The sequence below is a fragment of the Haliaeetus albicilla genome, chromosome 10 (assembly GCF_947461875.1).
Source record: "Haliaeetus albicilla chromosome 10, bHalAlb1.1, whole genome shotgun sequence".
NCBI lineage: Eukaryota > Metazoa > Chordata > Aves > Accipitriformes > Accipitridae > Haliaeetus > Haliaeetus albicilla.
This window is the reverse complement of record NC_091492.1, coordinates 14,021,497-14,035,417: the sequence shown is the minus strand read 5'-3', so window position 1 is coordinate 14,035,417 and position 13,921 is coordinate 14,021,497. Positions and strand designations below refer to the sequence as shown.

Here is a 13,921-nt window from a genome sequence, read left to right as displayed (position 1 = left end):
GATGGCCTTTTTTTTCAATTATCAAAGCAATCCAGCAGCATTAATCCCCTCACTGCCCCACCACACGCCTGCAGTCCAGAAGAAATCAGATTATGTATAAGGAGGTGGAAGTGTCACCACTAGCTCTGTGCAAGCAGCTGACCACATTGACCACTGCTCATAAAAACTTGCCTGCAGTGGGAGTCAAAACCTTCAGGTGCTGTGACTACTTTTCATCCTCCCATGTTTGAAAACTTCAACTGGAAACGCTGAGAGACTCCTGAGCATGTGGCTCAGTGCCCTCAGCTGCAGTCCAGTAAGAGGGAGCTGCCTGAACTCCTCTTGCTGGGTTGGGCCACACCTGACACTGTCACTGATGCCTCTATAACTGGTTGATAAAAAGCTAATGTAGATACAAGGAACATTATTAAAAAAAACCCGCTGCCTACATGCGTTACCAACATAGTCACAGCCAGTGCGATGGGTTGTAAGTAACCTACCTGCATGACTACGCACCACAGCTATTATCTCTTATTGCCTCGGGCAGCAGCTCAGGACACTCAGTGCTAGCACAGGAGTTGACTGTGGCAACGGGGCTCATTCAGCCCAGTTTCAACAAACAAATAGTTTGCACTTGTTTTTCTCTGGGTCGCACTACCTGAATTCGTGGAGACGCACACACGCCCTCGGCAGGACTCTTGTCTGTCAACACGCCAACTCACACATTCAAACCAGCAGGACCTGAAGCTGTGTGGTGCCTTGGCAGGCGAGGCCTTCACGGGTGTGAACTCAGCAATGCATCTCTTTGGGGGTGCGCAAGCTGACTCATTTTATTAAAAAGAACCGTTCTCTCCTGACAGCCTAAGTGTGTTGCTTCGAAACAGTCTGGCAGGAACAGGGCCTTGCTGATAGTGATGCCTTTGAGAAAGACGCCTCATTACAGGGAAAGAAGAGAAATTTTTACCTGTTTAATTAATGAACCTTTTCAACCTTCTTGGGATTTCATCTCAGTTCCTAACTCCAGGCACGCTGGCTGTTTGGCACGAAGCACCTGCTGGCACTGAGCTGTGCAGGAGGCGGCTGTGCTGCAGACCCTGCCCTGCACGGCTGGAGCCTCCTGCTCCCTCCTGGGCTGGGGCGGCAGGAGCAGCCCCCATGCTCCCAGCGAGAGGCCCCTGAGCTGGAGGGTGCCCTCTCCCCAGACTCTGACCCGAGCAGTTAGCGCTTAAGCACTTTCTGGAAAATGCAGCAGAAACATAGATTATTTTAACATAAGCCTTGTGCGAAAAGTGCCTCTTCCTTCCTGTCACCTTAGTCCTAGTAAAAACTGCTTCGTCTCACTCCAGAGCCCTGAGGCTGAGTTACCCACAGCAGATGTACAACTCTTCTTTATGTTTAGGAGCTCGCTACGTGCAGTCCTTGAGCCTGTGGGTGGCCTGGCAGTGCCAGGAGGTTTGGAGGTAGCCAGAGGAAGCACCTTGGCTGACAGGGATGCACAAATACCACAGCAGCCACAGTACTGCAGCACAGAGCTCTTTGAGGTATCATTTTTCCATTGCACTCTATTGCAAATAGTAACATGCAGTACGCAGTAACATATATTTGGCCAAAACTTACTTACCATGGGTAACGTGCCAAGTCCAGACAACTAAACCATATCACACAGGCTTGCAGAATTTGACAACCCGTTTCCAGAAAGCAATTTTCAATTTTTCAATTTCATATTTTTCAATGAAAATCCAACACAATTGATTTTTGAGCCTAAACCCCTTCTATTTGTATTATTTTTTAATTTTAGTGAGTTATGTTAATGTATTTAGCCAAAACCAAATTAAGTACATTAAACTATTCAATCTGCTATAACTCCAATGACTATTATTACTTCATAATTTATCATTTTTAATAGTCACTTTGCATCATACATCCCTATCACATATAAGCCAATGTTAATTATGTTTTAAGATAAAATATTCAGCAAGATCTAAATGAGACTCAAAGCACGGCAAAAGTAATGACTGTAAGACAGACTGTCATGGAATAATACATGAATGCAGAATGCTGGTATTAATTAGTAAATACAAGCTGTTCAGGAGCAGCAGTGGTGTCTGTCATCCTGATGTGTGTTTGGATCATACGTGATCTCAGCACACAGGGAAACCAAATGTCAGCTGCCAAAGCCTCAGTTTACTGACTCCTCATTACTGTTTTGGGGAGCAAGTGTTGCCTTTTCAGTGTTGCTCTGCAAGGCAAGGCTGAGTAGTTCTAGTTTACAGTAGTTATCCCCAGGTATTCTAGGGTCACTCATATTTTTAATATTTTAAGAAGGATATAGCTTCTTATTTTGATACAGGAATATATTGGTGTTTAAAAAAGTGGCCTCAACTTGTGGTGAAATTGAATTCCTTCAAAATCCTCTTTCCACTGATAATTTTAGTGTGATGCGGAAGAGGTTTGTGTATGGGAGAACTGCAGTCCTGTATGCTAAAAAAAAGCTGCAAACAGACAAATTTCTTCCAAGAGAGGAAGCAATTGTTAAACTAGGACTTGAAGCGGTTAGCTGAATTACAACCACACGTAGAAATAAGCACCGAGACTTCATAGCAGGCAGTACGCAAGAGCCGGGAGCCCGGGGCGGGGCTGGGGGGGGGGGGGGGGGGGGGCAGCCGACCCCCGGTCTCGGGCTGCCCTCTAGTGAGAGCAGCCGCACTGACAAGGCACCCAGCCTTCCGAAAAACCCTGCTTGTTTCTTCCTTTTCACTTAAAACTCGGCTTTTAACTCACGGGAATTTTCCGAAAACATTCTGGGATTATTACTTGCCTTCTGATTTCTGTGTGTCGTGGTTTAACCCCAGCCAGCAACTAAGCACCACGCAGCCGCTCACTCACTCCCCCCACCCAGTGGGATGGGAGAGAAAATCGGGAAAAAATAAGTAAAACTCGTGGGTTGAGATAAGAACGGTTTAATAGAACAGAAAAGAAGGAACTAATAATGATAACACTAATAAAATGACAACAGTAGTAATAAAAGGATTGGAATGTACAAATGATGAGCAGGGCAATTGCTCACCACCCACCAACTGACACCCAGCTAGTCCCCAAGCAGCAATTCCCGGCCCCCACTTCCCAGTTCCTATACTAAATGGGACGTCCCATGGTATGGAATACCCTGTTGACCAGTTTGGGTCAGGTGCCCTGGCTGTGTGCAACAGCTTTCTCGCTGGCTGGGCATGAGAAGCTGAAAAATCCTTGACTTTAGTCTAAACACTACTCAGCAACAACTGAAAACATCAGTGTGTTATCAACATTCTTCGCATACTGCACTCAAAACATAGCACTGTACCAGCTACTAGGAAGACAATTAACTCTATCCCAGCTGAAACCAGGACACTGTGCCACTGAGACATTATTTGGATTATGTTTCCAAACGCTTTCTTGTTTTCTTTGCACACAGAAAAGCCAGTCTTTTTTATTTACCCAGAGGCAGTAGCTGCAATTTGAGATGACAAGGAGCCAGGACTGTAAGGAAACAATGAACCTTCAGCTGGAAGGAATAGTTTATCAGCTGGGGGGGGGGGGACGGGGACAACACACACATCTCATCCTAATCTGTGAGTTAAAGACGAGTTGATAAAGCAGAAGAATTTACAGAAAAATATATGGAAAAGAAACATTTGAGGGACACAGGGTACATCAAAAGATGATGCTCATTAACCAACCACAGCCGTCTAAAATCGGTCAACCAAACCCATAAAGCAAGAGTTTGGGCTTCCACACACAAAACTTAAACTTTCCTCTAGCAAACCTATACTGACATGAAATGAAAATTCAGGCTGCTAATATCAAATACTCTACCCACCCACCTGGCTGAACAGCAATTCTCACCCTGCCCGCCCACCGCCACTCCCCCCAGACACGGCCCTTTCCTGGACCGTTTTTTCCAGGGAACCACAAGTACCAAATCTGTGGAAACGTACCGCAATGTGCGGCACACCAGCACTACCCTGATGCTGCACAGCCAGAACTAGGAGGAAGCCGGGTACGCAGGGTACGGTCAGCCAAGGTGCCCTAAAAACACTGGCACGGAGCTCCCTGGCAGGCCGAAAGGAGATGTCGGCAGGAGAAGGCAGCCGCGCAGGGGCGGCGAGACGTGGGCAGGGCTTACACAGGCTGGCTGCTCGCTGCTTCAGCGCAACTGTGGGAAAGGGGGTGGAAATTGTATTAGCAGCTTGATACTTGGATAGAGGAAATCACATCAGAGGGTTTTAAATGAAAATTATTTTCACCAGTACGGATGTCCCTAGGGACCAAATGCAGCTGCAAATACAATTTGGCCAAGAGGAATAAACTATATTGATCTTGAGAGCTCAAATGCTTCCTGAGACAGTCCTTCTAGAGAACTATGGTATTTATTCTTGTATCAATCAGCAAAAGCGTAACAGTGATTACAGGCCAGTCACTTTTTACACGCATCAGTTAACTTCACATACTTACCCTTTTTAAAAAAAAAAACACCACTTATCTTCTATTCTTGTGTCACACAAATATCTTTAATTACCATCTTTGGTCACTCTGCATCTCAAGTTTTAGCTTTCTGTGACTGTCAATATAAAGCTCTTTCTATAATTGCTCTCACATTCACTTAACTTTCCCCAGGACACTGCTGTTACCTAGCCTGACCTGCACAAGTTTTTTTCCCCATTACTGTAATTCAACAGTACCTACAGGTACAGCAATACGGCCCCCTAGTGCACACAGTTAGATTGCTTCGATGTTGGGTTTTTGCATAGGGTCTTTTTAATTATTATTATTTTTAGAGAGCAATAAATAAAGCCATACATAGATTCAATAGAATAAGAAATGCCAATGTTGGCACCTATAACTTGGTATTAATAATATATGCTAGGGATTTATATCACTATAAACTTGTTCCCAAAGTGATTTACTGGAAGTAAAAAGCTTCAAAAGTCCAAGACACTAAGAGAGGCGGAGCAGGTGATGCTGCACATTCGGGAACATGCATTATAATTATTTTCTTTGCATATTTCCACTTCATTTTATATTCACATTTTACCCACCTTTCCTCATTTCTCTGAGCCTTCTCTGTCTTATTTACACACTGTCTTTGCCTATTCTCTAGTTTCTCAGTTTCTTTGCCTATTCTTTTTCATGTTTATTTGATGGGAGTCTCGACTCCTGACGTGGAGCTTTCTTGCTGGGACACACACTAACACGCTGATCTCACTCCCTCAGCTGTTATATCTGAAGATAAATTGGGAAATGAAGATGTAGAGCTGTTGAAAGAGACTGGCTTCCCCAGGCACCAGTTTAGCCTGGATCATTGGATTTACAACACCAGTGCCGCCAACGCCGATTTGACTATTAATCCCTGAAGTGCCCTAGGAATTGCAGCATAAATCCAGTGAAGGAGCACTCATATGGCCCTAAAGACCCATAGCGCTTATACTGGTACTCCATTCATGAAAATTGATCTTTTCTTAGTAGCAATGACAACTCAAGGAGGCCATGCTTTGTAAAACCAAGAGATCCGCTTGCTGTGGCAACGTACTTAACCGCCAGGAGGTCTGTGATACAAACCAACTCGTGCTCATGCTTAATACTCTGCAGAGACCGGCCCTTTCTTCTTTACACACAGAGAGATCTACGATTTCATTCCCTGTTAGGGATCACTTTAGTGCCTTTGTGCTCCACAGCAGCACTCAACAAAATCATTGTTTCCTATACCCCGCCTCAGTAACTTGCTCCCTTTACCACGCAGTGCTTAATTATCTGCTAAGCCAATATCTCCCCGTGACAGGAATATAAATCTCTTCTGTATTTGGAGAACCATCACGTCTGAGCAGAGGGCAGCACGAGTTGGGGCTAGACTGGCAAGGAAAGGAATTGGCTGCTCTGGTTTCAAGGTACCTCTGTTGTACAGTGAGTGGGACTTTGTCCTGTCCCAGGAGGAAAGGGGCAACAACATATCAGAGGGGGTAAACCCCATGGCGAGCAGCACCTTCCTCATTTTTTGACCTTGATTGCTAGAAACATGGGGACAGATTTTTAAACAAAGACCTCGTGTTGCTGGGTGTGCAATTACAGGCATGGTATCGTAGCATTTGACACATTGTTAGTTACTGGGAACAGCTGAACAGGAGCATGCAAGAGCCAGGTACCTGCAATGGCAGCAAGGGCTATGGCTGGAGAGGCCTTGAAGCACAGGCTGGGACTAGGAAAAAAAAACCTCCTTCCCACCATGAGAAGGGCGATGGGAAGAACTTTGGCAAGGGGCAGAGAGGGAGGGCCTGCGCCTGCCCACGGCCTGGGGAGCTCAGGCAGTGGCTGGCTGCACCACCACATTTTTAAATCCTGGGTGGGAGAGATCTGCAGAAAAAATGAGGCAACAAGAGGTGGAATGTGAGGGGGCTGCAGGATGGAAAGGTGGAAACGGATGTCCCAGCATCTCTGGTGGGAGCAACCGCAGGATGAGGGAGAAGAACTGAAAGTTGACATATCCAAGCTGCTCGTCACAAGTGTTCAGACTCTAAAGCAATGCTGTTACTATGGGAAGGATGCTAACAAATCAATACTCAAACAACAGACTTGTCTACTGCAAGTGTACATGATCATACAGAAGTGGTAGATGACTAGAGAAAATGAGGCATCCTGTGTTACAGAAGGTATGATTGACAAGACTTTTTTAAAAAGAAATTTCCCCATGATAGTAACTGAAATATCTGGTGCTCAACTTACTCTCCAAAGTCAGAGAATTTGTTAGTATAAAAGAGATAAGTAATAGCCAGATTTCATTTTGCAAGACTGTTTCTTTGACTCTGGCTAGAAATAATGTTAATTTTGCACCCTGATCTCTGCTGAAATAAACCCGTGACTTGCCTAATAAAAGTAACATGATTGTTCAGACACCTAACAGAAATTAAAATTATTAAATGGTCCCGATCTAGCTTAATCTAAATGGCTAATCTAACAATCTACCTTGGCCACAGCTTCCCCCTTTGTAGAACCTCATGGTTGCGATAAGCAACGCCACTTCCCTGTTTTATGTTTTTTTCTTTGGATTTTGATCTTAGAGATGGCTTCCCTCTAAACCAGAGTCCAGTACAGTTGTGATTTATAAGGGACACCAAGCTCTTTGGCACCCCAGTGCCAGCCATGTTAGGCATTAACTCAGAAACGCTGGTGTATGCAGGGAGGCTCCTCGTCCTGGGACACACGGGGATCTTGGTTACCTCTACCAGCACAGCCTCTGGAATTTGAGGTTAAGGCTAGGATTTACTACCCTAACCAGCAGCGGGGGAGATAGCATATCAAAAGAAATACCGGCTTGTTGCCGAGTAGTAACGCACTCTTTATAAAAGCTTTTTAGTGAGCAGAACCTACCAACTGTCCCCCCTTTTTTGGCTCCTGTTTGCCGAAAAGGACCCAACAACCCTTTTTTGTCCCTCATGACTTTGTCGCACAGTCATCAGGCAAGGCCAGAGGAAGAGGGCTGGCTCCCCCTCGCCCATGGCCTCCTGCCCTGCCAACAGCTGCCCACGCAGCTTACGAGGGGAGCCATGGCTGGCATGTTGGACACGTGACCCGCGTGAAGGCGAGTTTTGCGTGGGTCCCCTTAAGTCTGACCTCAGCCCAGGTTCGGAGGGTGCCCCGTTCCCCAGGGCTGGAGAGGCCATGGCAGCACCACCCTCACAGGCCCGCGCCTGGCTTCGGCGCCGCGGGAGCGGCCCTGACGTACTGCTGGCCCCTCATAACGACAGGGAGAGCGCCGCTCGTTGTTTATTCCCTGGACCTCCTTCCCCACGAAGGCACTCCGCTTAACGAGGCGCAGCGCTCACGCACCAAGGGTTAAACCCGGCGCCCAGCCCCGGCCGCCTGCGCGGGCGCAGGTCGCCCCGGCCGTCGTCACCGCCTGCGCGGGCGCAGGTCGCCCCGGCCGTCGTCACCGCCTGCGCGGGCGCAGGTCGCCCCGGCCGTCGTCACCGCCTGCGCGGGCGCAGGTCGCCGCCGCGATGGAGGGTGAGGGCCGGTGGGCCACCGGGGCCGGTGCCGCGGCGGCCCCGCCTGACGCCCTGACCCGCTCTGCCTTGCAGGGTCGCTGTACCGCCGCCTGCCGCCGGAGGAGACGGGGGAGCTGCACCTCCAGGTACCGGCGGCCGTCCGAGGGGCCCCGGCGCGGGGGGGGGGGGGGGGCGGCCGGAGGAGCGGGGCCTGCCGCCCCGGCGGTCTCGCCCCTTTCCCCGCAGCGCCTCCGGTTCCCCCCGTGCGCAGCCGGTGGCTTTGGCCGTTCCGAACGAAACGCGAAAAGGGTCCTTTCCTCACCCGCGGTGAGAAGAGCCCAGGCCGTTGCACGCCCGGGGCTTCAGCGTGTGAACGCCTTCCAGGACTTGGGCGTCGATCTGCCGTTCCTCGGGTGGTTCTGTCGACTTGATAAAACCACTAGTCAGCAGCAAGTTCGTAATTTAATTAAAATCTAGCATTTTAAAGTGTCTTTTAAAATATCTTTAGCCTCAGGGATCAGAAGAGGCCAAAGCGTTTGTAAATGCCTTCCTGAAGCACAGTATGCCAAAAATGAAAGACGAAGCTATCCAGGATATATTAACTCGGAAAGCTGTAGTTCTTGAGCATTATTCAAAAAAAAAGACAAAGCAGAAGAAGAAGAAAACAAAAGGTTTCACTGCCAAGCAGAGGCGAGAAATGCGCCTTTTTGAAATTGAACCTGAACAGCAAAGGTAAGACCTTAAATATTTTTCCTCTGTAGTAAAAGCGGGAAGTACATCAAAAGTATGTAAAAGCAGCAGCATGTACACTTGGACACTAACCCTTCCGTAGGTGAAGTCTGTCTGAGACTCTGTTTGTGGCATTTCACCATGAGAAAAGAGTTCACTTGTCTGTGTAGTTAGAAAATTCATTTCTGTTTGGTACTGCTTCTCTTTCCTTTTGTATACCTAAATATAACAATAAATCAAACTGAAATACAACCACCTCTGACTTCAGTTTTTAAAGTTAGACTGCGTGTGACCAGAGGGTCAAAATTCTGCATCAGGTTCCTCGAACTAATTAATGCATGCTGAACAAAGCCCCTGCTGTTGCTGACATGAAGTAAGTGGGGAGATAAAAGAGTAGAAATCTCTTCGGTCTTAGATGTGGCCCAATCCTCTAAAACACATCACCATTTGGGGTCAATAGAGAGGACCATACTTAGTGCCTTTTTTTTTTTTTTAATAAAGTAAACCTGTTGTATGGAGTGGGCTACCTCACAGGTTAAGTTACAAGAGCAGATTACAAAACTTAAGTGTTAGTCTTAACTCTGTTGTAAATATGGATTACCTCAGTAGTCAACCAGTAGATTTTTTGATAATTAAGTTCTTGTATAATACTTTTTGTCTTTTTACTGCAGATACGCCATCTTTCTACCACTGCATGAACTCTGGAAACAGTATATCAGAGACCTATGTCATGGTCTTAAACCAGATGTGTGAGTTGAGATATTCTAAAATTACTGTGGTTTTTGATTTAGTAGGTATTTCCAGGTTTACTGAGTTACTGCTTGAAACATCATAGTTACTTGATAAGGATACGTACTATTTCTGTAAGCTGTGACTATTGAAATCATGGTCAAATTTTGTAAACCCAACTTTCCATATAATTTTCTTTCCCTCTGATTCCACCCTCTTCTTCAAGGCAACCACACGTGATTCAGGGCAAACTGCTAAAAGCTGATCTCCATGGAGCTATTGTTACAGGTATTCTGTTTGTTTTCTTTTTCAAAATTATCTGAAGTTAAGTAGACACTCCTAAATTTCATGTACTTATTTTTAAATTCCTTTCAGCATCATTAACTCTAGAATCACACAGCTGAGATCATATGTTGATGGATTCTTTCTCTACTTGCCAATGCGAATGACTTTTCAACTACTCTTGAAAGTCATGTTGTTACTTGCAAAGATTAACTGCAAGTTTCACTAGTGATTACTGTAATTGCATTACTTCAGAATATTGCAAACCAGTTTTTAAAATCATGAGGCAACTGTAGAAGAGCAAATAAACTGCCTGCGTCTGAAATTTTCTAATAAATAGTTCTGTTCCTTCAGTCACAAAATCGAAGTGCCCCTCTTACGTTGGGATAACAGGAATCATTCTACAGGAATTTAAACATGTCTTCAAAATTATCACTAAAGAGGACAAATTAAAAGGTATATAAGACAATTTTTTGAGTGCTTTTCACAACTTAAATAATCAGAAATTTCTTAAACACACTACTCATCTTACACCTCTCAAGTACCTTGTTTTATATCAGTGCTTTCAGTTCTTTGCATAGTGGCAGAAGTCAGTGTCTTTACTGACCACGTATCAGCCCAGTATCTTACCAAAAAGTATTTCATTAGAAATGAGCAATTAAAAAAAATAATCATTTCCAATGAACCCAACGTGATTATGCACAAGGCTTATTCATCTGATTCACATTGGATGTTCTCTGCAACACTTAGTGCATGCTCCTGAAAGAGGACTAACTTTAATAATTCTAGTTTAAAATTTAGAGGATTTGGTTATTTTTCTTCTCATGCTAAAGCATAAAAACCTTGATATGTGGCAAACTTCAAGTCTACATGTGACTAATATCCTCTGGTATGTCAGTATATTTTCATAACAGGGATTTATTTACATTAGTCCACTTTTGTTAATTTATTTCCTTTTGCATTTTCAGTTGTTCCCAAACTTAACAATGTATTTAGCTTGGAGATTGATGGATTCATTTCCTACATCTATGGAAGCAAGTTCCAGCTTAGAGCAAGTGAGCGATCTGCAAAAAAATTCAAGTTGAAAGGAACTATTGACCTATGATTTCATAGAAAATCAGAAATATTAATAGAAATGTCTGCTGTTTTCCTTCAGTTTAAATACCAGGTTTTCTGGCAGATTGGAAATAGAATAGCTATGTGAAATACTTCTAAAGCATTTCTTCTTACTGAAGAATGACTGGTACCTGTTGTCTTTAAAGCAGTCTCTCAGACTGTTGGAGTTTGTTGTATCTGTTTTGTTATTTGTATATAACATTCTGGCTTTTATTGGTATTGATTGGTATTGATTACCTGACTTCTTCAATTTATAATCATAAATTTGCGCAATGAAAATTGTCTTGTAACTGTGATAAATGTTATTGGTGCCTTCTGTATAAATTGGGCTTTATCTGCCTATTACATGCTTACAATGAGACTGTAGGCAACAACTGCTCTTTTATAATCGTTCCTGGGCCAACATCAACATCTTTGCTTGGTGCAAGCATATGCAAGTACGTTGTTTCAACTGATTGGTTTTACCTTGAGTATTTCCTTCCCTGTGGTTAATATTGTTACAGATAACATGTATATGAACAAGAATATAACCCTGCAAGCTGTTTGCTTACCAGGGGCTTACTAGTAACATACTACTTTAATCTTAAAATCAGATACAACTGTATTAGTAAATATATATTGTCATGCCAGAGTGTAGGGAACATATCATATAACAGGGAAGCACTTGAAGCTAGAAATTCGAAGATGGAAGTGACCCCCAATCTTCAGTTACCCACAAAATTGCTTTATGAATATTTAACCTCTATTTATAGCTTTACTGTAGCCTGTTTTCATATATACTTAGACATGGTGTCTTATGTTATACATTTAAAAAAATACCCTTATTAAAAGGTACACATTACATACAATTTTAAAAAAGGCTAGCATGGATGGCAATTTATATCACTTGTTTGTGAGCACTGTATCACTGGAACACAAGCAGTCAGGTACTTTTATAGCATAAGTCTTCTAAACTCACCAATCACCCGTAATAAAGCACCACTTGTAAAGAAGCTTCTAGTGTTTAAACCTTTTCTAAATATTTGCTTTTTGCAGCAGTCTGCAACAGTGGTTGTAATGGAGACCCCATACTCGCACCAGTGGAGACTTGTTCAGCATTGAGTACATGTGCTTCACATATCCTCAGCCCCTTTTAATCTCCTTTTTTCTACCCCCCTCTCCCCCTATACTTCCAGATCCTTTTTTGATTGCCCAGATTATAATCTCTCATTAACTAGGCTGGTTTGACTTGTTTGGGAGGTGGAAGTGACCCACATGTTTAGGTCACTTCACATTTTTCTGTTGTAAAAGAGCCTCTATGGTGTTTATGTTATAGAGGTAGCTTTCTGAAGCTTTCAATTTAAATCACCAAGTCAATTTCAGGATCAAATGAAAGACCCGTGTCTAGGAGGAGGGAGTTTTTCCCTGCCACCATTCAAGCATTTGTAGCCAACCAGCATCATTTCTTTAAAGAGAACATAGCTGTTTCTCACATACACTACACACCAAAGCCTCATACTGGGTTCAGGAGGACAGCTCCAGCTAGAGCTCTTAACTGCACTACAGAGCACACAAGCCATTTATCAGCCGTGAGAAAGCCAAAGATCATCACCACCTCCAATCCTTCCCAGTCCTATGAAAACACTAAGTGTGCCAGTCAGCCCTCAAGTCAGTTGGCCTCCAAAGTTCCTAATTCCTTTCTGGACCTGTTGCTGAGAGAGTTTACAGGAGAGCTGCATCTCCCTGGCACATCCCTCAGACACAAACCAGATTCAGCATCACTGAACCAGACTGATCAGTTGAAATCACAGCATGGGCAATACTGGTTTTCAAGAGCAGACTGCTTCTCTTCCTCCTTTGAAGTCAGGAAATAAAGTAGTTGGTATAGAAATAAATCTTTGTTGCAATTATATGAAGTACTGCCCTTGAGATGGGGAAAACAGACAGTGGTTTTGCTAGAGATTTATATTTTATAGAGGGAAATACAATCATTTCACACCAATAGGAAACTAGGAGAAAGAAACACTGGGAAACCTTTGAAAGTACAGATAAACACGCTTGAAAGTGCCAAAGAGTAGAAGCTTTTTTCAGTGAATTTACATCTGTGAAATAAGAACAATATGTGTTAAAGTTGTTAGACCCAAGTTGTTATTCTACCTAGTACCCATTACTCCTCTCAACGTTCTCCGAAATTAAATCCCTTGTTTTCCTGCAAAAGGTCAGAAGGAAAAACAAAGGGGTAGAAAGCATAAATCATAGCAGAAACTTTCCTTTCAGGGCAATGACCCGATTTTAATTTTGCTCATAGCCTTCAGTGTAACATCTAATTAAGACATCTGTTAAATGCCTATAATGTTAAATTAAAAGGGGGAAGCTGATAGAACTTTATTGGCATAGTCCAGTTAATTAACATTAAGGGCCTTTAATGGATGTCTTAAACAGACATCATTAATGGGAATGCCATACAAATTGGAATTAGGCACAATCACGTTTCGTTGTGCTGTGAAGGACGTACCATATTCTACCATATGGACACATAGATGAACACAATACAACTTCCCATAGCTACTGGCATTTCCATTTTTTAAACTATTTCAGCAACCAAAAGACAAACGCTACCTAGCAGTCCCTTTCGATAAATAATAGGAAGGCATTCATTATTTACAGTGAAGAGTGCTGAAAAGATGTTCAAAGGTCTCCTCAAGGTAATCACAAGCTAGTAGCACATAAAGACAGATGACAAATGAAGAATAACGAGAGCTGAACAGCCAACGTATTGAAGGCACCTTTACTGCAGTTGGTAAATCACCTGAAGAGGCCTTTTTGTAATGACTCAGTGAGGTGTTCCAAACAGCCCCCATAAATCACTCCCGCAGACCACTGGTATCGCTGTCTACCCATCAGTTCCTTGAACCAAACCCCCGTCCCATCTGCTTTCTCCAGAACGCAGCTCTGTGTTCATCTTTCACTAGAACACATTAAACTACCCATTGCTGGTGAAGGAACTTCCTTAGAAACCGAGTAAAGTGAAAATGACTGCACCAATCCTCCCCTGCTGATTCATGACCATTCCCCATCTCTTCATTAGCTGA

General features: G+C 43.9%; 1 protein-coding gene and 1 long non-coding RNA gene across 3 annotated transcripts in view; one reads left to right on the top strand and one right to left on the bottom strand.

Annotated features, from left to right (window-relative positions):
- The window catches only part of LOC138687255 (uncharacterized), a 47,942-nt gene that overhangs the window by 20,430 nt on the left and 13,591 nt on the right, over nucleotides 1–13,921 (bottom strand). The gene's annotated exons all lie outside the window — the stretch shown is intronic.
- On the top strand, nucleotides 7,949–11,084 carry POP4 (POP4 homolog, ribonuclease P/MRP subunit). The gene is made up of 7 exons (XM_069793558.1): nucleotides 7,949–8,013; nucleotides 8,088–8,140; nucleotides 8,503–8,726; nucleotides 9,395–9,472; nucleotides 9,679–9,740; nucleotides 10,089–10,190; nucleotides 10,703–11,084. Exons 1-7 carry the CDS (start codon nucleotides 8,007–8,009, stop codon nucleotides 10,837–10,839), a joined length of 663 nt encoding a protein of 220 aa, XP_069649659.1. The 5' UTR covers nucleotides 7,949–8,006; the 3' UTR covers nucleotides 10,840–11,084.

Excerpts from the sequence above, each read along its gene's own strand:
- POP4 (XM_069793558.1), top strand. Across the intron at positions 8,141-8,502 it reads CGGGGGAGCTGCACCTCCAG|CCTCAGGGATCAGAAGAGGC; the intron begins GTACCGGCGGCC and ends AAATATCTTTAG. Across the intron at positions 9,741-10,088 it reads CCATGGAGCTATTGTTACAG|TCACAAAATCGAAGTGCCCC; the intron begins GTATTCTGTTTG and ends CTGTTCCTTCAG.